The following is a 25,782-nucleotide window of genomic DNA, read 5'->3' on the forward strand; positions in this document are numbered from 1 at the left end:
CTGCAGGTGCCCCCCCCCTCTCCTCCCCGGTGCTATGCCGTCCTATTTAGGCTCATTTTGAAGCCGCGCACATGTGTGCAAGCCGTGCGCACGAGCAAAGCACATGCGTGGAAGGCCAGACGTATGTGTGCGTGCTCACATTTGCGAACCGGTAGGGAAAGTAATTGAATACCACCTCGGGGGGGGTGGGGAAGCGCGGGACGGGACATTTATGGAATGTAGGATGTCTTCCTCCAACGTGCCAGACACAACAACGATAAGGCTCCTGAGAACCAAGGCCAAATCGGCCTAACAACAGCAGGAGAAAGGGCTGAGAAGTTCATCGCCTGCTTGGTTGACTAATGTGACCTGTGACACAGAGGGGTGGACGGATATCTGCTGAACAAAACTCAGCTCTGGTGACAGGAAGGGCATCCGGCCAGTAACCATTCAGCTCCATTCAGTTGCCCAGACTCTGCCCCGGAAGGCATTATGTGGGTCATTAAAATAAGATTACTTAGAACCATGACTCTGACTGCTTTTCTCCGCCACTAAGGATCCAGTCCTCGGACCGCGGGGAAAACAGTTGGATTGTAATGTTCAGCAATGGTGCAGATGAAGACATGCACTTGTGAGCAAGTAATCTGGAGCGTACCTGAGATTATTGTGCCTGAACACAATGTGCTCTGGGATGCACAGCGGGCAAAGATAGAGGAAAAAGAGGGGAGAAATCTTGGGGGGGGGGGGGAAGGAGACAGTGGCCAGGGCAGGGCACAGAGTGTGTTCATTCCAAGATCTCAGGGAAGGGAGATGCCGAAAAGGACCCCTCACCTCGTTTGTCGGGCACCAGACTTTCTTGTACACTTCGGCCACCGGAAGATCCAAGCTGATGATCTTGTTGTTCACCAGAAGCTGAAAGAAACAGGAGGGAAAGAAAAAAAAAACCACATACAGCGGGGAGGTGAACGAGGACGTCGATTTAAAAACGGAGAAGGGCTGCTGCTTTTTGGAAAGCAGGCCCCTCTACCCAAAGCACAGAAAAGCCACCAGGGGGCCCTGGACGGACCGCCAAGGAAAAAAAGCCAGGCTTCGTAAAGCGAAGGAGGATCTGCACAAAACCCCGGCCCCCCTCCCAGGCTTGGGAAAACGTGGCCCACACCCTCCGGCTTGATCCCGCTCGCACGGCTTCCTCACCTCCATCCCGCTGTCGTCTTCCAGCAGAGCCACCAAGTCGCAGTCCTGGCAGATCTTGTTCTTGATGTCCCTCATCAGCGGCCCGATGCCCGGCTCGTTGCTGCTGTAGGGGTTCCCGGGCATCCGGCCCTGCAGGAAATCCTCTTGCTGAGGGTCCTTCTCCAGCGTGACGAAGAACTCCGTCACTTCGTTCTCCTCCTGAGAGAGGCGGGAAGCGCAGGGGTGAGAAAGAAAAGCCCCGTCTCCTGCCCCACCCAACAGCTCTGTGGTGCCATCCATGGCGGACAGTTGCCAAGAGCCCCAGACTGTGCTGCCCTTTGCCCTTCACGGGGCCTTGAAGGTCAGGGCAGAGGCCCATCCTAAAACTGCCCTTCCCGGGTCACGAGAAAAGAGCAGAGTCGAAGCATTGGCTCCCCAAAGTCATTAGGGACGAGCCGAGTTAAGCACCCCCTTTGGCCTCTCTGTTCCAGCGGCTCCCTGGCCGGGCAGGATCAGGGCCAGGTTGAAACACACACACACGCCCCTTACCGGGTAGATGATGCTACAGAGTCTCTCGAAGATGAAGACGGGCGTCCGGTAGTCGTCCAGGCTGTAGCGTTTGGCGGTTTCGATGCAGACGGCCATGAAAGCCTTGGTCTCGGACTCTGTGCCTGCGGGCAAGTTTGATCGGAAGGGAGAGAGGAGGGGAGGAGAGTGGGGCTCACTGGGGCGTGTTCCCCGACGTGGCTCCTTCCCTGGGATGGGCTGATCCCACCCAAAGGAGCAAAGAAGCCCCACGTGCGTTCTTTCTCAAAACTAAGTAGCTAAGTTGACGGTTTCCTTTTTCTTTTGAAGAACAGGAACTGTGGTGGCGCAGTGGTTACAGTGCAGTATTGCAGGCTACTTCTGCTGGCTGCCGGCTGCTGGCAATTTGGCAGTTCAATCCTGACCAGCTCAGGGTTGACTCAGCCTTCCATCCTTCCAAGGTGGGTAAAATGAGGACCCAGATTGTTGGGGGCAATATATGCTGACTTTGTAAACCGCTTAGAGAGGGCTGTGAAGCACTGTGAAGCGGTATATAAGTCTAAGCGCTATTCCTTCCTTCCTTCCTTCCCTCCCTCCCAGTGGTTAGAATGCAGTATTGCAGGCTGACTCTGCCCACTGCCAGGAGTTCAATCCTGACTGACTGGCTCAAAGTTGACTCAGCCTTCCATCCTTCCGAGGTGGGTCAAATGAGGACCCAGATTCTTTGGGGGCAAGAGGCTGACTCTGTAAACCGCTTAGAGAGGACTGTGAAGCACTGTGAAGCGGTATATAAGTCTAAGAGCTATTGCTATCTTCCTTCCTTCCTTCCTTCCTTCCTTCCTTCCTTCCTTCCTTCCTTCCTTTCCTCCCTCCCTCCCTCCCCGTAGTTAGAATGCAGTTTTGCAGGCTAACTCTGCCCACAGCCAGCAGTTCAATCCTGACCAGCTCAAGCTTGACTCAGCCTTCCGTCCTTCTGAGGATGGTAAAATGAGGACCCAGATTGTTGGGAGGGACGATGTGCTGGCTCAGAAAACCGCTTAGAAAGGATTGCAAAGCACTGTCAAGCAGTAAATAAGTCTAAGTCCTATTGCTATTGCTATCTCAAGTAGAGAGAAAATCGCTCTTTAGGCAGAGCAATTCCTTCTTTCCCCCCTTGCTGAGGCCAGGAAGGCTGGCATTGGTGTAGGCCGAACCAAGTCAAGGATGCCCCCCCCACCCCGCCACGCCGTCTACCTGTGGTCATGTCTTCCAGCATCTCCAGCAACATGTCCTGGGTCTCGTCGATCAGCTTGGTGCGCTGCACCACTAGTTTTCGCAAGCAGAGGTAGCCGTTGAGCACCGTCCCCACCAGCCGGCTCTTGAAGTGGCGCTTAATGGACTCGACTTCCACGAAGGAGGACAGGAGGCCTGGCAGGAGGGGAGGGCAGGGAAGGCTGCTGAGTAACATGGGCCGGCCAGGAGCCTGTGGCTCCCTACAGCCCAAGGAAACCAAAGGGGGTAGGGCGGGGGAAGAACACCTCGCGGCTGCCCTACCGGTGATGCTCTTGAGAGCGTAGCCCTGCTGCAGGTCGGTGCTGAGGGTGGCTTCCTCCAGGGCCAGGAGACGGGCGATTTCCTGAAACGGAGAGATGTCCAGCCTTGAAGAAAAGAGGCCCAGAATGGCCGGGGAAGGGAGGAAGACCAAGACTGTCCCACAGGGGAATAGGGGAGCTAAGCATCGGGGGGAAAAAGGCTGGTTTTAACCTTCCAGAGTCTGAGCTGAACGTCTCAGGAGCAAGCTGTAGCTTTTCCAGCTCTTGTCAGACTCCACTACCCATCCTCCCCGGCCGCTGTCCTTGTGGGATGGGCCAATGAGGTGCCCAGCAAATCCTGCTCTGGAGGGTCAACGTGGTTCCCAAAGCAGCGAGGGGTTTTTGTATTGTTTCAAAATGAAGTGGAGGAGTTAGAGCCCTCTCCCCTCCCAGTCCGGGGTGGGGGTGGGGGCTCCGTACCTTGGTGATCAGGTTGCCGACATAAGGCAGGACCCCTCTGGCCGCCAGGTAGACCTTCCAGCGGGCTGGCTTGATTAGCTTCTGGTAGAGGGCCAGGTACTCGGCGGCACACTCGCCCGCCACGCTCAGCTCGTCCAGGTAGCTGGCAGAAAGAAGGGAGGAGGAGGCCGTCCGGACGTCAGAAAGACGAAGGGGTGCAGCGGGGGGTGGGGTGGGGGGGTGGTCCCCTCCCTTACCTGCCCCGGGCCTTACCTGGTCAGCAGGTCGAGGACTTGCTGCTTGCGGCTGGGGATGGTGGCCAAGGCTTCCACGATGGTGCAAGCTGCCTGCCGGGCTGCTTGGGTTGCTGGGGTGAACAAGACCTGGAAACCGGAGGGGGGAGGAGAAGGCAGGAGATGCCCCTTGGGCACTCACATGGCATGGATCCCACCCCGTTCCTTGGAGAATCTTCTGCCCCCACCCCCGGCCTCAGGATGGCGCTGCTTCTTGGCATCGCCTTCTCCAAGAGTCTGGTCTTTTTTCCTTCTCCTCCCACTTCCCCTCCTCCTTTTTCCTCTTCTCCTCCTCCTCTTCCTCTCTCACCTTCTTCCTCTTCTCTTCCTTTTCCTTCCCCTTTTCCTCCCTCTTTCACTCCTCCACCTTCTTCTTTTCTTCCCCTCCTTCCTCTTCTCCTCCTCCTTTTCCTTCCTCTTTTCCTTCCTCTTCTTCTCCTCCTCCTTTTCCTTCCCCTTCCTTCCACTTTTCCTTCCTTTCACTCCTCCACCTTTTCTTCCCCTCCTTCCTCTCCTCCTCCTCCTTTTCCTTCCTCTTTTCCTTCTTCCTCTTCTCCTCCTCCTTTTCCTTCCCCTTCCTTCCACTTTTCCTCCCTTTCACTCCTCCACCTTCTTCTTCTTTTTCTTCCCCTCCTTCCTCTTCTCCTCCTCCTTTTCCTTCCTCTTTTCCTTCTTCCTCTTCTCCTCCTCCTCTTCCTTCCCCTTCCTTCCACTTTTCCTCCCTCTTTCACTCCTCCACCTTCTTCTTTTCCTTCCCCTTCCTTCCACTTTTCCTCCTCCTCCTTTTCCTTCCCCTTTTCCTTCTTCCTCTTCTCCTCCTTTTCCTTCCCCTTCCTTCCACTTTTCCTCCCTCTTTCACTCCTCCACCTTCTTCTTTTTCTTCCCCTCCCTCTTCTCCTCCTCCTTTTCCTTCCCCTTCTTCCTCTCCTCCTCTTCCTTTTCCTTCCCGTCCCCCTTCTCCACCTCCTCTTCCTCTTCTCCTTCCCCTCCACCTTCTTTCTCTCCTCCTCCCTCTTCTTCCCCTTCTCCTCCTTCTTCCTCTCCTCACCCCCGCCCCCCCGATAAGTGCATCGATGTGTCTCACCAGCCGCAGCCAATTGTTGTGTCCCAGCTTGAGGTCCAGGGGGCAGGTCCTCTTCCCCCGCTTGCTCATGAACTGCTTCCACTTCCAGGCGTACTTCTCCGTCAGGTAGAGGTGGCGGAGCTCCGTTCGCCCGGGAGATTTCCCGTTGGCTTCAAGGCCTGAAAGATGGCAAAGCAGCAACGCGAGTGGAGCTGCAGGGTGGGGTGGCTGCTGTCCCGCTGGGGGAGGAAGCCAGGAAGGGTGGGGTGAGAGTGTGGGGGGGAGAGAAACATACCTCTGGCAAGGAGGCACTTCTTCCACACCTCGTAGGCGGCCTTGGGATCCCTCTTGAGCCACAGCTGGGCCTGGGCGTGGATCTCATTGCTGTAGGGCTTGACCGTGGTCAGGGAGTCCACCGGCGTGTCCTGGGGAGCCCAAAGAAGAGAGTCTGGAAGGGCCTCGAGACATCGCTGCTGTAACCGGGCGCCCACACACCTGAGGCTGGGATGGGGGTGGGGAGGGAGGGAAGCCGGGACAACTACCTTGTTCTTCTTGCTGGTGGGCGCCGGGGGCTTGATCAGCTTCTGAAGGATCCGTAGACACATCAGGGTGATGTTTTCCACCACCACCGGCGTCTTGATGTTCACGGCCATGAGGAAGAGGCTGAGGGCTGGGCCAAAGCGAACAAGGGGGTCAGAATCGGGCCAGAGACCCCAGAAATAACATTTCCCCCTCCCCTGCTGGCTTTTCTCCCAGTGGGGATGGCGCCTCTCTCCTCTGGGTGTGTGTGTGTTTCACATAATTTTACCACTGGTTCGCCGCGCACCGAAAATGTGAGCGCGTGCCTTCCATGCATGGGCGCAGCCTTCCGCGAATGAGCTTTGCTCTCGTGTGTGGCTTGCACACATGCACACGGCTTAGAAAACGTAGCTAAATAGGACGGCGTAGCGCCCGGGGGCCACGACCAATTCGCCCAAATAGGTGCGAACCGGCTGAATGCCACCACTGCTTCTCCCTCTCCTTTCCCCCCCCCTCCGCGACATAACTGGCCTGCCGAGCCCCGGGACTCACCGCAACGCAGGCGCAATTCCCAGCAACTGTCCTCTTTGGAGATGGAGTCCGTCAGCAGCAGCATCTCGTACTGAAGGCTGCTGGCCTATGAAGGGGGTGGGGGGGGGAGAGAAAGAAAGGATAGAGTAAGGGGTGTTGCATCTAGGTTTTCCAGGTTGTTGAAGGAGCCGGGAAGACCCCGAAGCTGGTGTTGTGGTCCGCCAGCAGCCTGCGGAGCTGGCAGCGGAGTTGGACAGTGCTGAGGCTGAGGAAGAACATGGGCCAGTCCTGGAGGCTGGGGAAGGCCCGGATGAGGGCTCTGCGTCAGAGGCAGAGATGGAGCTAGGGCCATCGTGGAGTGAGGTGCAGACTCTGGAGCCTCCAGAGGCTGACAGTAGAGAGGCAGAGGAACAGGAGGAGCCTGTTCCCAGTGCGGGTATGCACAGAGCTTCCAGAAGGCAAGAGCAGCTAAAGCAAAAGGGACAACTCAGGAGTAAGGCCAGGAGATGATTGGCCCCTCCCATAAGGCTTAAAACAGACCAGCAATGGCTCTTGGCCTCTTTGCCGGAAAACAACGTTGAGAGAATTTGCTTCTTGTTTCACTGTATTTATTTCTTGCCGGCATCTTCTGTTTTTGAACTGTTGCCAAGAAAAGCATTTGGCCGTTTGCCTAATTATACCAAGGTCGGTGATAAACTGAGGAATGGTGTTTTGAAGAATTTGCTTTAATTTAGTTTGGACTACGCTGAGAATGAGTTAATTCTCAGCTGTTCTAATAAAGTCTGTTTGTTTTCGAACTGTTTGCATTTAATACTAACTACCTGGGCCTGGGTCACAACAGCTGGTTCATCCCTTCGGCAGGAAAGGGGAAGGGCAATCTTGGGGTGCCGAGGCTGGAAGCTTGTTTTACAGAGGGGCCCCAGCCCAAGGGGCCACCAGGGAGGGAGGGAGGGAGAAGAAGAGATGGGCCAGCACTGCTCACCAGGTCAGGATTGGCCCAATGGCCCTTTAGAGCTGCGGACACTTTGCTGATGATGAGGTCGTTCATCTGCTGTGTGGCTTCTGGGTTGTCTCTGGTTGGTGACGGAGGATAAAACAAAAGCATCTTTAAAATGTCACAGGGTGCTCCAACACACACACACACACACACAAATACACACATATCCAGCTCATGTCATAACCCCAACACCCAGGACGTCTTTCCTGAGAGAACACGACTTGAAAGTGGACTAGCCAGTTGTGTTAGCTGTAAGAAACAGGTGGATGACCCCAAGTCCAGCCCGGGCTTGAATGCCTGTCTTATCTCCCGCTCATTTCCCTTCACTGTTAGTTGGCCAGATTCTTAGAGAGAGCTTAAGCTCGCAATAAATCCTTATACTAATTACTTGAACTGCCTGAATTTCCCCCGCGCTTGACAGGCAGGTCAAGCAGTACAGGTGGAAGGTAGATGGATGGAGAGATGGAGAAAGAGGATAGAAGTCACCGATGGAAGCTTATCAAAGAGAGATCCAACTCTCTCTCCCTAGAAAAAGGGAGAAATTTCCTGACAGAACAATTAATCAGTGGGACTGCTTGCCTCCAGAAGTTATGGATGCTCCATCAATGGCAGTTCTCAAAAAAGAGATTGGGCAGATATTTATCTGGAAGCCTCAAACAGAAGGTTGGACTAGAAGACCCCCAAGATCCCTTCCAACCCTATTGTTCTGTGTTCTAAGTATGTTCCTCCAAGTTCAGCTTTAACTCATGGTCAGGTCTGCCAACTTCGGCTTGGCCCCTTGCTGGCATCCTGCCATCAAAGGCTCTGGGGCAGGGGACATGGGGAGAACAAATGGGCAATAAACATGAATGTGGAAGAGATGGGAAATAGGGAGGGAGGATGACAGCTTGACGAAGACCAGGCAAAGATGGAGCCAGTTTGTGCCAGCGCTCAAGGCCATGCAGCTTGAGATTGGAATGTAGACTACCCCAAACACCTCAGCATTTCTAAAAACACCTATGCCAGTGATGGCTAACCTTTTTGCCATCCCGTGCCAAAAGCGGGGGGAGACCACGGGGGGGGGGAAGCGTGCGTGTGCCCACACCCATAATTCAATACCCCCCCATGGCCCCGCGCATGCATGCACGACCTCCCCCTGCTTTTGGCACGCAACACCAAAAAGGTTAGCGGTGGGCCCAGTAGGCCTGTTTTTTGCCCTCCCCAGGCTCCAGAGGCTCTCTTGGGTGGGAGGTGGGAGGGCAAAAACGGCCTTTCCCACCTCCCCGGAGGCCGGAAATGCCCCGTTTCCCGACTTCTGTTGGGACTGGAAGGCCTGAAAATTAGCTGGTCGGTGCGTGAATGCACGCTGGAGCTCAGCTAAAGCAATGCTCGTGTGCCCACAGATACGGCTCCGTGTGCCACCTGTGGCACGCGTGCCATAGGTTCGCCATCACGGACCTATGCAGTTCATCATTGGCTGAAGACGAACTGGTCATGAAGGGAAGGTTGGGATGAGGAGAAAACTTTATAGCTTTTCTGTGTGGGAAATTTAGTTCTAGCCTGACTTTACGGCAGCCAGCATCTTTTAGTAAAAGAACCCGTCACTTCAACTAAATAGAGTCGAGGGTCTTTCTTTCCTAAGGGATCAGACTGGGGCAGGTCTGACACTGATCTTCAGTACTGAGCGGGTTCAAGGGCCCAAGGTTCTCCATAGGCAAAGCCAATCCAATGCAAGAGGCCGTCTGGGTTCCACTGTTACCGATCCTTGGAAAAAGGCAAAAAGGAAGGAGGGGAGGCAGCTAGTCGAGGCCCACCTAGTGAGGAGGCACATGAGCTGGCGGACGTCCTCCCTCATGCTGGCGGCCCCTCGGCGCAGGTTGTAGTCGAAGAGCTCGCGGATGAGGCCCTGGGAGACCAGGATGTGGCGGATGGCGGCGTTGGTGGCCAAGGCGCGGAGCAGCGTGATGCAGTGCTCGGTGACGGCCGAGGCGCAGCCGTAGCATTTGGTGGAGGAGGTGTGGCCGCAACCCAAGACCGAGAGGGCGCGGTACTGGCTGGCGGTGAAGGTGGGCTGGACTGCCGAGCGGGAGGACTTGCTGGCGGCCTCTCTCTGCTGGAGGTCATACTCCAGGAGCTCCTTCCGGGAGGCAAACACTTTCTGGGGAGAGGATAAGAGAAGAGAGGGGGATAAGCCATGATGGAGGCACAAATGGAGTAGGGCCTCAGGTGGTCAAAGAGCTGAATGTCCATCAGAGCAGCCTAAGACAGACTAGCATAGGGGTCCCCAAATCTCGGGCCGCAGCCCACTACTGGGTCACGAGCTGTTCAGAACCAAGCGACCCGAAAGCAGGAGATGCACTCCATTTGCACGAGCGGAGGTCGAGCTTTCTCACGGCTTGCACAAATGGAGCTGCACACACACACACGCACGCTTGCCGACCACTCGCGTGGGACCACCCACACCAGGCCGCAAAGCCGGAAAGATTGGGGAACTCTGGGACTAGCAGACATATTCAGCCCTGACGAAGCCTGGCCTGAATGCACCAGAACGTTTCTGATCTCAACAGCCAACCTGTTGAAAGGGGTGGGCAAGGCCAGTTCAAGGGGAATTCTGGCAGCCACTGTCCCAGTCTGCTCGAAGGGATTACCCGGATGATCTTGGGAGTGGCCCAGATTACCTGGATGATCTTGGAGAGCTCGTCAAAGGAGTTCTTGCAGTCGCCACAGTACTCCTGCGCCAGCTGTAAGATGTACCTGTTCACGCTGGCTGAGGTGGAGCTGAGGCCTCCGCTGCCCCCGGAGTCATCCTGCCACAGAAAGGAGGGGAAAAGGTCAGGCCAAGATGGCTTTGCCTCGCCCGGAGTCCACCCAGAGCGGCCTTTACCCTCTCTCTCTACCTGTGGCTTTTCGGGCGCCGCCTCGTTCACTTTGCAGAGCAGGTTCTCCAATTGAGGTCGGTGGCCCATCAGCTGGTGGTAGACCCGGTCGGCCTTGTCCAGGAGGGTGTTGATGTTGGTCACGGCCTGGCAGGTGAAAATGCCACAGCACCCCGATTATGCGTTGGCTTAACTAAACAACCCTGGGCTCCCGAGGTTTCGGGGACAGCAAAATTCCTGCCAACCTCCAGACAAAGCAGGTCTCTAGGTAATAAGCTTGGGGATCAAGCAGCGATCTGCCTCCCAGACAGTGAATGGAAGCTTTTTGGCTCACTCCAATGTCCGGCACACAGGCTGAGCTCTTTTTCCGACCCAAACCAGACAGTGGGTCGCTTCGGGTAACAGGGAAAACTACCCAAGGGCCAAGGTGGAGCATGAAACTCTATTCTGGAGATTTGGAGTTTCCGTAAACACCGGTAATCCTCGACTTATGATCACAATTGAGCCCAAAATTTCTGTTGTTCAAGTGGGACGTTTGTTTAATGAGTTTTGCCCCCATTTTACAACTTTTCTTGCCGTAGTTCTTAAAGCTGCACGATAAAATTAGTAACCCGGTTGTTAATTTATTTTATTTTTATTTATTTATTTTTATTTATTTTGTCACATTTCTGTGCCGCCCAACTCCCAAGGGACTCTGGGCGGTTAAGTGAATCGGGCTGTCCCATATGACTTTTGCTTGTCAGGAGGTCGCCCGAGGGGATCACGTTACCCCAGGGACACGGCAATGGACCATAACCATTTGCCAAGTGTCTGAATTTGGATCCCGTAACCATGGGGGGATGCTGCAAAGGTCGTAACTGTGAAAAACAGTCCGAAGTCACTTTTTTCAGCACCGTTGTAACTTTGAATGGTCACTAAACAGACTGTTGTAAAGTCAAGGACGACCTGTACAGCGTTGGGGGTAGAACAGGCCCTCTTAAAGATGGACAAATGGTTTCCTGGGGGGAGGGAGGCAGCAAAATCTCACTCCACCCCACTCCCCCCAAAAGGCAGGCCTCCTCCTCCTCCTCCCACCCCTGACCTTCTTCCGGTCCTCTTCGTTCTCGATGGGGTCCACGGCGCAGCACGGTTTGGCGAACAGCATGAAATCAAAGCGGGCGTATTTGCAGAAGCCGCAGGCGTTGCAGAGAAAGGGGTCCTTCTCATCGTAGTTGATCGACCTGTAAGTCAACACCGAGGGGGGTCCCCCGCTGAAATCTCATCATCGCTCCCCCACCTCCCCAAAGAGATTCCCCCTCCCCAAATCTCCTTCTAGGACTGGTCGTAGGACCCCAGCTAAAGAGCCAGGAGAACCCCAAGATTTCTGCCCCTGGGGCAGGGTTCACCCGAGGTCACCCCTTCCTCCATCCTGGAGCTCCCTGGAGTGGGGGGAGAAGAGGGGCTAAGCTCACCCACCGGCACTTGTGGCACTGGTAGACGTTCTCCCCACAGTTTCCGCAGACTCCGGGGTTGGCGGGGACCGAGGCGCTGCATCGGGGGCACTGCAAGGTTTCCGTGGAGGCCTGGTAGTTCTCGTAGAAGTCGGCAAACTCGATCATCAGATTGGAGGCCACGATGGGCAGGGGAAGGTCGATCTTCACTTCCGTCTGTCCGGGGGTCAGCTGGACCTTCTTGGCTTTGTGCCAGCGGGCCGGCCTAAAGATGGCAGGAGCGGGGGGGGGAGGATGCAGGCGGGAGGGTGGGGTGGGGAGGCCAACAATGAGAACCAGGCACAGAAGTCCACTTCTGCTCTTCTGCTCCACTCCCGGGAAAACTAAGCATTCCTGTTACCCCTCACACTGAAAATGAGATGAGCCAAGCGAGATAAAGAATTAAGGCATTTCCCCCGCCTCCCCAGCAGCGATGAATGAATCGAGCCATCAAGACTCCATGGGGAGGAGACTGAAAAAGAAGCCGTGTTCTACTTGTGGGCAAAGGAGCTTTGCCAAAACCAGAAGAGAAACATCCAGGAGAAATGAGGTAAAATGAGGACCCAGATTATGGGGGCAATAAGCTGACTTTGTATAAAATATACAAAAGTATGAAGGCTATTGCTTAACGCACTGTAAGCTGCCCTGAGTCTCCGGAGAAGGGCGGCATATAAATCAAATTAAAAAAAATTTTTTTAAAAAATCCTGCAGCTTGTGGCTGAGGAGCATGTCTGTCCGTCTGCCTGTCTGTCTCTCATCTATATCTAGCATCCATGTCTGTCTGTCTCTCTCCATCCATCCATCATCTATATCTTATCATCTATTTCTATCTGTAACTATCTATCTATATTTCTATCGATTGTTTATCTATTTCTATCTCTATCTCTCATCTATCTCTATCTCTATCTCAACATCTATTTCTATCTATAACTATCTATCATTATCATCTATATTTCTATCTATTATGTTTATAAGACCCCATCTTATATTTTTTTCAACCCTGAAATAAGCGCTTGGCCTTATTTTCGGGGAGGTTTTATTATTTTGGGGTACATGGAGCAAGATGGGGCTTCTCTTGCTGTCTTACCTGATTTCCAGCTTTGTGTTTTAAATATTTTCGGAAGGAGGCTTATTTTAGCGCATGCGCTCAAAAGCCCGATTGGACTTATTATCAGGGGATCTTATTCTATCTATCTATCTGTCTAGCATCTATCTTTCTATCTCATTTATTTCTATCTATAATTATCCATTATCTATTTATATTTCTATCTATTGTTTATTTATTTCTATTTCTATTATCCTATCTATCTATCTATCTTTCTTTTTATCTCATCATCTATTTCTATCTATAACTATCCATTATCTATTATCTATCTGTATTTGTATCTATTGTTTATTTATTTCTATCTGTATTATCCTATCTATCTATCTACCTATCTATCATCTATCTTTCTTTCTATCTATCTCATCATCTATTTCTATCTATAACTATCCATTATCTATTATCTATTTCTATCTATTATGTTTATTTATTTCTATTTCTATTATCCTATCTATCTTTCTATCATCTTCCTATCTTTCTTTCTTTCTTTCTTTCATCTCATCATCTATTTCTATCTATATCTATCCATTATCTATTATCTATCTATATTTCTATTATGTTTGTTTATTTCTATTTCTATTATCCTATCTATATTATTATTATTATTATTATTATTATTATTATTATTATTAAAATTTTTATAACACCCTTCTTCCGATGGACTCAGGGCGGTGCACAGCCAAATAGATCTATCTATCTATCTATCTATCTATCTATCTATCTATCTATCTATCTATCTATCTATCTATCTATCTATCAATCTATCTATCTTTCTTTCTTTCTTTTTCTTTCTTTCTATCTCATCATCTATTTCTATCTATAACTATCCATTATCTATTATCTATCTATATTTCTATCTATTATGTTTATTTATTTCTATTTCTATTATCCTATCTATCTATCTATCTATCTATCTATCTATCTATCTATCTATCTATCTATCTATCTATCTATCTATCTATCTATCATCCATCTATAATCCGTATCCGAATCCATCTCTTTCTCTCTCTCTCTTTTGGAAACCACCCATTTCCCTCATGGTGGTGTACAGACAAAAAGCTAAAAACAAGACTTGAACATAAAACGCTTTAAGAGAAGGAGTCAAGGATAGCCTAAAACTGCTCTCTGGCCAGAGATTCCGAGCCGCCTCTGGTGATTGTGCGTATGTATCCTTACTTGTTCTTCAGCTCCACGATGGCCTGCACGGTCCGGTTGTTGTAGTAGAGGTTGATGGTCCGGACCATCTTGGTGCGCTTCAGGTCTCCAATCTTGACCGTCACTTTGCTGATGGTGTGGCTGCCGATGAGCTTGACCACTTGCTGGGTGGTTGTGTAACGGGTGTCCACCTTGATGGAGGACAGCTTGATGTACTGGGAGAAAAAAAAGAGAGAGAGAGAGAGAGAGAGAGAGATGGGTTGGAAGAGGCCGAGGCCTGGCGGGGCTGGAAAGCACAGGGGGGCGGGGGGAGGCACTTACGCAGAAAGGCACTTCCGGGTTGTTGCAAACGAGACAGGGGTCGCTCTCTAAGTAGTAGCCGTCAAACTCCACCAGGCCGGAGAGGGTGCTGGAATGAGGGGAAGAGGAAGGCAGTTGAGTTTATTCTGCTCAGGCCAAAGTCGCAGGTGGCTGCAGTTTTTTCCTTCTATAGGGCAGGCCCAGGGGTGAAATGCTCCCGGTTCGGACCGGATCACCCGATCCGGTAGCGATGGCGGTGGGTGGTTCGGAGAACCGGTAGCAAAAATCCCTGCCCTCCCCCCCCCCAATGCCCAGCTGAGCCACACGATCATCAGAGGCTTTTTATTTTTTACTTTTAAAAGCAGTTTTTCTACAACCTCTTCCGACGAAAAAATGCTTTTAAAAGTAAAAAAAAAAAAAAAAAGGCCTCTGACGATCGCGCGGCTCAGCTGGGATCGTCAGAGACTTTTATAAAGCATTTTTTTCTGCAACTTCTTGGCCGGAAGAGGTGGTTAAAAAAAAATGCTTTGAAAAGTCTCTGACGATCCCAGCTGAGTTGCCTGATCGGCAGAGAGGCTTTTCAAAGCATTAGAAAAAAATGCTTTGAAAAGTTAAAAAAAAAAAAAAGTTGGCCACGCCCACCGTCACATTAACCCCCACACACACCAAGCCACGCCCACAGAACCGGTAGTAACAAATTTTACATTTCACCCCTGGGCAGGCCTAATTCCAAAGCAGGACCAGCGCAAACCCCCCCTGAATTTCATTTCCTCGCCGTTTAAATCGCATGAAATATAGTTAAGTAAGGCGCCCCACGATGGTCTCCTCTCGGTCACACCCCCCCCCCCCCAAAAAAAAAACAGGCTGCTTGGAATTCATTTGGAATCATTTCCAGGCGCTGCAAACTGAGCGGTGCGTTGGCCTAGAGGTGGAGCTCTCACAATCAGGAGGGGCTGTGAGTTCGATCCTAGGTAGAGGCAGATATTTCTCTGTCTCTGTCTCTGGGCACAGTGAGAATATATCTGCTGAACAAAACTCAGCACTGGCAACAGGAAGGGCATCCGGCCAGTAAAACACTCAGCTCCATTCAGCTGCCCAAGACTTCACCCCGCCAGGGATTATTATGGGGTCATTAAAGGAAGAGGATGATGAATTTCCAGGCGGTGTAAAGTTAATTTCGGCAGCCAGGCAAGTGCCCCCTCTCACCTCCAGACAAGAAGCACCCCCACCACCCCGCCTGTCCCTTCCGGCTCCCCTCCTCCCACTCTGAACACGCCAAGCAGCCCTCACTTGTAGATGTTGGAGTTGGGGTGATTGGTGAGGATGTGGTTCTGCATCCTGAGGATCTCCACAGCCTTCTGGGAATATTCCTTGAACTGAAACAGAGCCCAACACAAAAATTAGAGGAACCCAACCTGTGAAACCAGGAGGATCCTATAAAGCAAACTCAGGTGAGCTACAGAATATGGTCCCCAAGTGACTTGAGGTGGCTTCCTTGGAGAAGTTGGGGTTCCAGTAAGAAAGGGGGGGAAACCATTTTCTTCTCAGGTTTTAGCACCCAGGCAGATGAGTCATTCTCCCCTACAAAACAGGGCAAGCAAGATGGACACCCAATCTCTGGCTTCACCAGCTGGACTCTTTGCTCTTTTGACCTAGCCTACCTCACAAGGGCGGCTATGAAACCCACAGAAGTGTCCCCCTCCTCTTCGGATGGCTCTTGGGGCAGGAGCACCCAGCCCCACCTGCAGAAACAGTCCCGGGTGCTGGGAATCAGGAAGGTGGAGAAGACCCCAAGCTCTTACCTTTTTTTCCGTCTGTTGGGTTTTCAGAGAGAAGTAGCCCAGGAGGTCCACAAACTGGGCTGCCTTCCGCCCGTAAGCCGGCAGCTCTGGCCAGATCGACCACATCAGGTCCAGCAGCAGCTCTTGCTGGGACTTGTTGGAGTTCCTAAAGGGAAAATGTCTGCACTCAGTGGCTGCTCTTTGAATTTATGACTAGGCTTTGTTTATATGACTAGACTTTATTGCCAAAGGTGGCCAAGCTTGGCCACTTTTAAGACTTGTGGACTTCAAGTCTGCTGGCTGGGGAATTCTGAGAGCGGAAGTCCACAAGTCTTAAAGCGGCCAAGATGACTAGGGAATTCTGGGAGTTGAAGCCCACAAGTCTTAAAGCGGCCAAGATGACTAGGGAATTCTGGGAGTTGAAGCCCACAAGTCTTAAAAGCGGCCAAGATGACTAGGGAATTCTGGGAGTTGAAGCCCACAAGTCTTAAAAGCGGCCAAGATGACTAGGGAATTCTGGGAGTTGAAGCCCACAAGTCTTAAAAGCGGCCAAGATGACTAGGGAATTCTGGGAGTTGAAGTCCACAAGTCTTAAAGCGGCCAAGATGACTAGGGAATTCTGGGAGCTGAAGTCCATAAGTCTTAAAGCAGCCAAGCTGGCTGTGGAATTCTGGGAGTTGAAGTCCAGACATCTCAAAATGGCCAAGCTTGGACACCCCAGCTTTATCGGATTCTCCCTCTTTTGTCCTTCGATCTCCATGTTCTACGGGCATTTTTTTAAAAGCCACGGGTCTTAAAATAAATAAGCAAACATCCCGTTTCTCTCTTCTCAGCCCAAGGGGGATGAAGAATGCTCCTGGGACCTGGACGGGTGGGAGCTTGGCTTGCCCAGGGCTGGGCTACTCACCGGTAGATGTGCAGAGTGAGACAGTGAGCCTGCCAACGCACGGACGATGAGTTGGATTCCAGCAGGAAGCAGCGCAGGAACTGAATCAGCGTCTCCTTGTCGGCAAATTTGTTCAGCTGGTTCACCAGAGCGGTGCAGAGCTGGTCTTCCTGGCTGCCCGAGGAGCCGTCTCCTAGGAGAGAATTGAGAGGGCTCAGCGACGGCACTGCCAACCTTCGGGAGGACCGCAGGTCACGTGGCAAGTGCCAGCCCAGAGGAGGCCTCCCCGCCTCACCCTCTCGCTCCTTCTCCTTGTCTTCCTTCTTGCTCTTCTTGGTGGAGGATTTGCTCTGCCCGGATGGCTGGCCTGAGCTGGACCCTCCGGGGGCTGAAGTGCCTGAAGACCCGGCTGAAGCCGACCCAGAGAGGACCTTGCTGCCACAGAGGGCGCAGGAGAGTAGCTGGAGGAGGACCGGTGAGACACCCTCATCGACCAGGAAGCTGACTTGCAGGAGGAAATAGAGGACGGCTAGAAGAAGAAAAGGAGGAGGAGGAGGAGGAAGAAGAGAAGAAGGGGAAAGTCAGTTTTACTTCCATGTTCACGAACGTAGCACCCCTTAAAATTTGATTTCTGCCGGACGTTATGGCAGGAACAAGCCCACTGCGAAAGTGCTGAAGTGGGGCAGCTTCAGGCTCCTTAGGTTCTATGAGCAGAAGTTCAGGGTGCAACTGCCCAGGAAGTGGGAATCTACTGCCCTTCCTGGCCCCCTTCCCATCTGCCCCCCGCCTGACCCAGGAGCCAAAAGAACAGCACAGGGCTTCCGCTGGATCCTCTGGAGCGGGGCCACCGTTCTTTTCAAAGCCCCCCAAGGGACTTACAATCGTCTTTGATGCAGAATTTTTGCCAGTTGACCGTGCGCTGGGTGGCAATTTCGGCACAGGCCTTCAGGTGCTCCATCTGGAAGGGGTACAAGGGAGGAGGAGGAGGGAAGGATGATAAGAAGGAGGGAAGGAGGAGGAAGAGGGATGGAGGAGGAGGAATGGAGGAGGGATGGAGAAGAAGGAGGAGGGGAGGAGGAGGGATGGAGGAAGAAAGGAGGAGGAGGGGAGGAGGAGGGATGGAGGAGGAGGTGGGGAGGAGAAGGAGGAAGAGGAGGAGGGATGGAGGAGGAAAGGAGGAGGGATGGAGGAGGGGAAGGAGGAGGGAAGGAGGAGGAGGGATAGAAGAGGAAAGGAGGAGGAGGAGGAGGAGGAGGAGAGAAGGAGGAAAAAAAGTTTTTAGGTGGAACATCTGCAAAGTCCAGATGTTTGTTTCAACAAATGGCACCGAGGAAACTTTAATCCTGATATGAAAACTGGGCTTCGCTGTGTAATTTCATGCTAAGTCCAGATGTTTCTGACTTACAACGCCTGCCATACATGAATCCAGAACTCTGGGGAGCTCCGGTTTTCTCAGTCTTGAGGTTTGAACTCATGGTTGCATCTTTAAGGGAGCTCTAGCTTCTCCTCAGCCCAGAAAATCCCCAATCTCTTTCCTCTGGAAAAGTTAAAAATACCTCTTTCCTCTTTCACATCAAACTCTAAGACTTGGACTGCCCTGGGAGAGGCTGAGCCCCACCTTAGATATCCCACGGTGCAGATGGCAGGAGGAGTGGGAGAGAAATCTCTAAGCAAGGAGAGATTGGGGGCCCAAAGGCCTATAACAAACCCAGGGGTTTATTCACACCAGAGAGGATGAGCCGAAGGTTGCAGAATTCCTCAAGATGCTTCAGCCAAACTCCGAAGGCACACACACCACACACACACACACACACTGTTTCCCTGCTTACCAAACTGATAAGGGTGTCGTACTGCAGGGCGGAGCCAGAACTGGCAATGACCACGCTGGCCCTTAGGAAAATGCCTTGCTCCTCCAGCAGCTTCTTGATCCCCCGGACGTGGGAATCGAGGGTGTGCAGGTCCCGCAGCTGGCGGTACTTCTCCTTGGAGCCGCAGATGAAGAGGAGGAGTTTGCGCACCTGACGCCGCACGTAGGGGGTCTGCTGGATCATCAGGTACTGGAAGGAAGGAGAGATGGCGTGAGAGCTTTCCAAAAGTCTGCTTTCTGGGGAAAGGTGCCTTGATGGCAGAAGGAGACAACTCGCCACAGCCAACTCGCCATGGGACAACTCGCCATGGCCAACGCACCATGGTCAACTCTATAGCCAACTCTACTACGGCCAACTCACCATGGCCAACTCTACCACGGCCATCTCTACCATGGTCAACTCACCATGGTCAACTCTACCACATGGGCAACTCTACCAACCATGGATAGGTCAACTCTACCATTGCCCATGGGCAACTCACCATGGGCAACACACCATAGTCAACTCTACCATGGGCAACTCACCATGGGCAACTCTACCATGGGCAACTCTACCATGGGCAACACACTATGGTCAACTCTGCCATGATCAACTCTACCATGGGCAACTCACCATGGGCAACTCTACCATGGTCAACACACTATGGTCAACTCTGCCATGATCAACTCTACCATGGGCAACTCACCATGGGCAACTCTACCACAGCTAACTGACCGTGGCCAACTTGCCATGGCAAAGTCTACCATGGTCAACTCACCATGGTCAACTCTACCACAGCCAACTCACTGTGGCCAATTTGCCATGGCCAACTCTACCATGGCCATTTCTACCAAGGCCAACTCGCCATGGCCAACTCTACCATGGGCATTTCACCATGGGCAACTCTACCACAGCCAACTGATCGTGGCCAACTCACCATGGCCAACTCACCACGGCCAACTCACCATGGCCAACTCTACCATGGTCAACTCTACCATGATCAACTCTACCATGGCCAACTTGCCATGGGACAACTCACCTTGGGAGAATTCAACAATTCAGTTTGATTCTTTACAATAATTTAAAAAATATTTTCATTTTTGTCATTCACATTTCCTTTTGTCCCTCCTTTGGCATCCTTTCTTGCTGTGTCCTGTGGCGAGTTGGCTGTGCCGAGTTGTCCTAGACCTGCCTTTAGAATAGAATAGAATAACCGAGTTGGAAGGGACCTTGGAGGTCTTCTAGTCCAACCCTCTGCTTAGGCAGGAAACCCTACACCACTCCAGACAAATGGTTATCCAACATCTTCTTAAAAACTTCCAGTGTTGGAGCATTCACAACTTCTGGAGGCCAGTTGTTCCACTGATTAATGGTTCTCACTGTCAGGAAATTTCTCCTTAGTTCTAAGTTGCTTCTCTCCTTGATTAGTTTCCACCCGTTGCTTCTTGTCCTGCCCTCAGGTGCTTTGGAGAATAGTTTGACTCCCTCTTCTTTGTGGCAGCCCCTGAGATATTGGAAGACTGCTATCATGTCTTTATGGAGACGTGAGAGAAAGAGGGAGGCTTTTTCTTCCCTGGACCTTAGGTTAATGATTTCCGCACCTGCCAGCCACCCAGATGGTACGTCCCATCTTAAGCCTTGAACCCCACTCCCCCCTAAAGCAAAGTAAAGTGGCTTTAGGACAGGAGAGCCTGAACATCAAACCTGCACACAGACTCCGTGGAGAGGGCACTGCATTTAATGTGTGCACGCATCACATGTACAAGCCGACCCTCTGCAAATGCGCAAACCCTTCTGTGCCTGCACAGAGGGTAAAAAACAGGTTACTTCCTGGTTTTAACCAGGAACGACGACCGGGCAAGTGGGCGGAGCTTCAAGCTGCCATTGTTACCAGTTCTCCAAACCAGCCATCATCACTACCGGGCTAAACCGGGAACATTTCACCCCTGATTTAACAGCTCCTGGAGCCCCACCCATGAGTAGGTCAATATAAAAGACGAACCTCGGACAAGAAGTAGAACCACGAATGATCGAAGACGGGGGGCGGGATGCGGGAGTTGGTGTCAGCGATCTTCTTGATCTGATAGGGCAGCCGCAGGACCATCTCTGTCAGAAGCTGAGTGTAGGCCTCGAAGACGTCGGCCGCGTGACCCTGGGGTGGGGGGCAACAAGAAAAGGGAGCTTAACCAACCTTGCAAATTCCATATACCCCTCCAGGTTTCTTCCAGACTCTTTGGAGAAGTTGTCCTTCAAAGCTACAATTCCCTGCTCTTGAAAGAGCTCAAAACCAGAAGAGCAGCAGCAGAGTAAATGCTTATAAACTTAGATTGCACACCGGAACAACTAGACACAAGGACAGTTTTTTCCCCTGCATGCCATCACTCAGCTAAACAACTAATTCCCACAACGCTGTTGAACTATTTAAAGGTAAAGGTTCCCCTCACGCATATGTGCTAGTCGTTCCCGACTCTAGGGGGCGATGCTCATCTCCGTTTCAAAGCCGAAGAGCCAGCACTGTCCGAAGACGTCTCTGTGGTCATGTGGCTGGCATGATTCAACGCCAAAGGCGCACGGAACGCTGTTACCTTCCCACCAAAGGTGGTTCCTATTTTTCTACTGGCATTTTTTTTTACACGCTTTCGAACTGCTAGGTTGGCAGAAGCTGGGACAGGAAACGGGAGCTCACCCCATTACGCGGCAGCACTAGGGATTCGAACCACTGAACTGCCGACCTTTCGATCGACAAGCTCAGCATCTTAGCCACTGAGCCACCGCGCCCCTATTTACTGAGAAAACTATTTACTAAGACTGTATTACTATTCTTCTTCTCATCCTTTCTATTACCTATTTCCTTTGCTACTTATGACTATAACCTTGTTTCTTATATCTTTATGATGTATATTTTTTAATTTCGTTTCCTAGTATGATTTATGTTTCCTAGTTATGATTTATTATCCTATGACTATCACTAAGTATTGTATGTTATGATTCTTGACGAATGTATATTTTATGTACACCGAGAGGTTATGCACCGAAGACAAATTCCTTGTGTGTCCAATCACACTTGGCCAATAAAGAATTCTTAGATGCTTATAAACCTAGATTTAAACGTGATGCTCGACGCTTATAAACCTAGATTTAAACGTAGTTTTGGATTGTCTATATATGCCAGCTACAAATCATGTTGATTGTTCCTGAAGAATGACAACTGGGCTCCAGACTCAAACTACATAGCCCACTAATATGAGCTAAAAATCAGAACAGGGGTATCCAACCTTGGGGATTTTAAGACTTATGGACTTCAATTCCCAGAATTCCCCAGCCAGCTTTAAGACTTCAATTCCCAGAATTCCCCAGCCAACTTTAAGACTTCAACTCCCAGAATTCCCCAGCCAGCTTTAAGACTTATGGACTTCAACTCCCAGAATTCCCTAGCCAGTTTGGCCGCTTTGAGACTTATGGACTTCAACTCCCAGAATTCCCCAGCCAGCTTTAAGACTTATGGACGTCAACTCCCAGAATTCTGGGAGTTTGAAATTTATTTATTTATTTATTGGTTTGATTTATATGCCGCCCTTCTCCGGAGACTCAGGGCGGTTTACAATGCTTTAAGCAATAGCCTTCATACTTTTGTATATACCTGCTAAGTAGGGCTTTCGCCCCCCCCCCCAAAACGGTGTTCTTTTTTATACAAAGTCAGCTTATTGCCCCCCACAATCTGGGTCCTCATTTTACCCACCTCGGAAGGATGGAAGGCTGAGTCAACCTTGAGCCTGGTGAGATTTGAACTCGCAGTAATTGCAGGCAGTTGGCAGCTAAGTGCTACTTAACAGCACTTTAGTCCGCTGCGCCACCAAGGCGCCTTCAATCCACTAGTCTTAAAGTCACCAAGGTTGGAAACCCCTGACTTAAAAGGATGGAGGGAAGAATCATCTTTAATAGGACGTTTTTGTATATTTCTTTTCTTTAAAAAACAAAAAACCTTTTAAAAACATGTTAGTGGGGACACACAACCAGAGCTTTTTGCACACTATTAACTCTCAGCAACCCCAGGAAAGACAAAAGCACCCAAGAGGAGACTTTTGAAGTCGCGTGGTTCCTTTTTAATTTATTTTTTTGTCCTTCCTTCTTCCTTCGCAACGCTTCGGCTGAGATTTTGCTTGTTTTACTTTCTGCTGTGGAGATGAATGTTAAATGACAGGAAACCCAATAAAAAAAAAAATAGAGTAACAAGCTGGGATGTTGCCCCGGGTTTTAAAAAAAAGATAAAAAGAGGAACATAAGCTATGCCACATCCTCACCAATCCTTAATATCGCTCTCTTCCTACAGCTGGGAAGGGAGGGGAGAGCGCGCGAGAGAGAAAAATAGGAGAAATGTGAACGCAGCAAGCCCCTTTGAAAGAAAGGAATAAAAGGGATTAAAAATTGCAAACCGTCACTGCAGGCCATAAGAATTTGAGCAGGCTCTATTCTTCCAGAAAACAGCATCCGAACATTTAATTCGGCTTATTCCTTTGTGAACCGTGAGTGCAGGGGAAAAAAAAAAAAGAACACACCGAAACTGCACTGCCAGATGCCAGGAATGAAGACAGGCTCCGTGGTGGTTAAAGTAGGACAAGATCTGCTTTTTTGGGGGGGGGGAGAGGAGGGCGGGCTGGCCAAAATCGCAAGCAGGCTGTGTTAAAATGCTTGCTTGCGAGACCCCCCCGAAGACTCTCCGTTCGTGTGAAGCAGGCCCTGCCCCACAGCAAGAGGAAAGGGTGCTGCGATGAAGGGTCCCACAGGATTGCCTGGTGTGCGTGTGTGTTAGGATATGGTTTGAGCCTAACTAAGTTGTCCAGGCAATATATGTGTACTGTAACTTTAATCTGTAAATGTATTATGTGACTTTAAAGGTATTCATTGTAATGCTGAGTCATGCTGTAATTAGGTAATGACTGGTTGTGAGAGTATTTAAGGAAGGTATTGTAAAGTATTCAGTTTGATGATGAAGCTGATGTGATATGCTACCAGAGTATGATATGCTACTATTGAGAGGAGTTGCTATCTGTAATCATCGTTTGATGGAATCTGCTACCATCGTGGTTTGTGAACCAGAGTGAGTTTGTTATTCTAACCAACTACTCTTTGTTGAGTAAGAAGATTCTGTAACTACTGGACTGATTTTACTGGCAAAGACTTGGAATTTGTTTAAAGACTATGAGACTGTTTTCTCCACTATAAAGTAAGCTTTTGATAAACCAGTTTGCATATCTCTTATTCATTGCTCTCAGCAACGTTTCCTTGTGCATTTACTCTGCTGGTTGGTAACACAACACCAATATCCTTAACAATATATAAAATTTATATTTGCTAATAAAGAAATAAAGGGAGACTTGTATAAATCTATTTCAAGCTATTTAGCTCTCATTAGCTAGCCATACCCTTACTTGGATTCGAACTTGGTATGGTAAGGGTATTGGCTAGCTGATGAGAGCTAAATAGATTGAAATAGATCTATACAAGTCTCCCTTTATTTCTTTATCAGCGAAATAGAAATTTGGTATAAAATGGTTTGTCGTAAATGCGACTGCTTCAGGGCTCCTGGATTGGAGCTGAAAGGCGAAAGGGATGCAGTATGCTCCCTCCCACATGCTGGGGTAGACCAGGTGCCTTGATAGAAAAACACTTAATATGTATGTATGTATGTATGTATGTATGTATGTATGTATGTATATACAGTATGTGTATATACAGTTATGTGTACAGTATGTGTGTATATGCATATTATGTGTGGGTGTACGTGTATATATGTATGTATATAGCATATGTATATAAACACTGGAAGTTTTTAAGAAGAGATTGGATAACCATTTGTCTGAGATGGTACAGGGTTTCTTGCCTAAGCAGAGGGTTGGACTAGAAGACTTCCAAGGTCCCTTCCGTTATTCCATTCCATTCCATTCCATTCCATTCCATTCCATTCCATTCCATTTTCTATTGTTATTTCTATATTCTATTCTATTCTATATTCTATATTCCAGCGATGGCGAACCTTTTCTTTTCGGCACCAAAAGGGAGCGCGCTAACACGGAGGGGGAGGGGGGACACGGGACAGGACGACACCAAGTGCCAAGAAGGGAGCACTTCACGTGTGTGCGTGCTTGTCAGGGTCACGATCAGGAAGAGGAGCTGCCCAGGGGGCATGCGCGCGCCAGCAAGTCTTCTGGTTACTGCCGCGCATGTGCCTGTGCCGATCAGCTGGCCGGCGTGCATGCTCACACCACAAAATGGAAGACCAGCTCTTCTGGTTTCCGGCACTGCCGTATGCGCAAAGGCCAGCTGATTGTTGCGTGCATATGCGCGGCAGAAACCCAGAAGAGGAGCGGGCGACGTCGCATGTGCCAGGTGACACGGCTCCGCGTGTCACTTCGGGCACGCGTGCCATAGGTTCACCATCATGGCTATATTGTCTATTCTATTCTATTCTATTCCATGTTTCTATTCTATTCTATTCTAATCTATTCTATTCTATTCATTAATAATACAATGTTTTTCTCCAGCCATGTTTGGAAGACTCTCCATTCTTAATTCAGCTTCTTCCACAACTAACCCTACGATCCCAAGATCACCCCCTGGGCGATACTGTTTTAAGGATGACACTATTGAACCCACCTTTAAACCTTCTTTAAACCACGATCAAAGACACACACCAAGCTTTTTTGCTCTTTATAAACAGAACACCCCCAAAAAATTGAGACCGAAGAATTAAACAAAGCACGGGATAGAATGTGGGATTGCAGGCTAACTCGGTATTTCCACTGCCAGCAGTTCAATCCTGACCAGCTCAAGGTTGACTCAGCCTTCCATCCTTCCGAGGTGGGTAAAATGAGGACCCAGATTGTTTGGGGGGCAAGAGGCTGACTCTGTAAACCGCTTAGAGAGGGCTGTAAAAGCACTGTGAAGCGGTATATAAGTCTAAGTGCTATTGCTACCTTCCTTCCTTTCCTTCCTTCCTTCCCTCCCTCCCTCCCAGTGGTTAGAATGCAGTATTGCAGGCTAACTCTGCCCCTGCCAGCAGTTCGATCCTGACCGGCTCAAGGTGGACTCAGCCTTCCATCCTTCCGAGGTGGGTAAAACGAGGACCCAGATTGTTTGGGGGACAATAGGCTGATTCTGTAAACCGCTTAGAGAGGGCTGCAAAGCACTGTGAAGCGCTATATAAGTCTAAGGGCTATTGCGATTGCTACCATGTTCCTACTTCTTCAAAATCTGAAGTTCTGGCCGCTCCTTTAAGAGGTGTTTTTTTTTTTTTTTAAATCGGATCCTGGGAAGGGAACGTTAGCCACCCCCCACCC

At 50.4% G+C, this 25,782-nt stretch overlaps 1 protein-coding gene across 7 annotated transcripts in view; it reads right to left on the reverse strand.

The window, feature by feature from the left end:
* The window catches only part of UBR4 (ubiquitin protein ligase E3 component n-recognin 4), a 133,337-nt gene that overhangs the window by 21,290 nt on the left and 86,265 nt on the right, over positions 1-25,782 (reverse strand). For all 7 annotated transcript variants that reach the window (XM_087879111.1, XM_087879110.1, XM_087879109.1 and 4 more), the window contains 26 exons: positions 20,448-20,597; positions 18,428-18,655; positions 17,478-17,556; positions 16,894-17,127; positions 16,620-16,791; positions 15,734-15,878; positions 15,222-15,307; positions 13,953-14,040; positions 13,653-13,846; positions 11,361-11,600; positions 10,987-11,125; positions 9,927-10,052; positions 9,708-9,836; positions 8,844-9,187; positions 7,036-7,126; positions 6,075-6,159; positions 5,546-5,673; positions 5,299-5,428; positions 5,025-5,182; positions 3,921-4,030; positions 3,669-3,810; positions 3,211-3,292; positions 2,911-3,084; positions 1,702-1,823; positions 1,174-1,371; positions 811-891 (listed from right to left, as the gene is read on the reverse strand). In XM_087879111.1, coding sequence (XP_087735237.1) covers positions 811-891; positions 1,174-1,371; positions 1,702-1,823; positions 2,911-3,084; positions 3,211-3,292; positions 3,669-3,810; positions 3,921-4,030; positions 5,025-5,182; positions 5,299-5,428; positions 5,546-5,673; positions 6,075-6,159; positions 7,036-7,126; positions 8,844-9,187; positions 9,708-9,836; positions 9,927-10,052; positions 10,987-11,125; positions 11,361-11,600; positions 13,653-13,846; positions 13,953-14,040; positions 15,222-15,307; positions 15,734-15,878; positions 16,620-16,791; positions 16,894-17,127; positions 17,478-17,556; positions 18,428-18,655; positions 20,448-20,597 — 3,855 coding nt within the window. The remainder of the gene's footprint in view (positions 1-810; positions 892-1,173; positions 1,372-1,701; positions 1,824-2,910; positions 3,085-3,210; positions 3,293-3,668; positions 3,811-3,920; positions 4,031-5,024; positions 5,183-5,298; positions 5,429-5,545; positions 5,674-6,074; positions 6,160-7,035; positions 7,127-8,843; positions 9,188-9,707; positions 9,837-9,926; positions 10,053-10,986; positions 11,126-11,360; positions 11,601-13,652; positions 13,847-13,952; positions 14,041-15,221; positions 15,308-15,733; positions 15,879-16,619; positions 16,792-16,893; positions 17,128-17,477; positions 17,557-18,427; positions 18,656-20,447; positions 20,598-25,782) is intronic.

The sequence above is a fragment of the Pantherophis guttatus genome, chromosome 15 (genome assembly GCF_059756535.1).
Source record: "Pantherophis guttatus breed Tessera chromosome 15, ASM5975653v1, whole genome shotgun sequence".
In the NCBI taxonomy this organism is placed as follows: Eukaryota; Metazoa; Chordata; class Lepidosauria; order Squamata; family Colubridae; genus Pantherophis; species Pantherophis guttatus.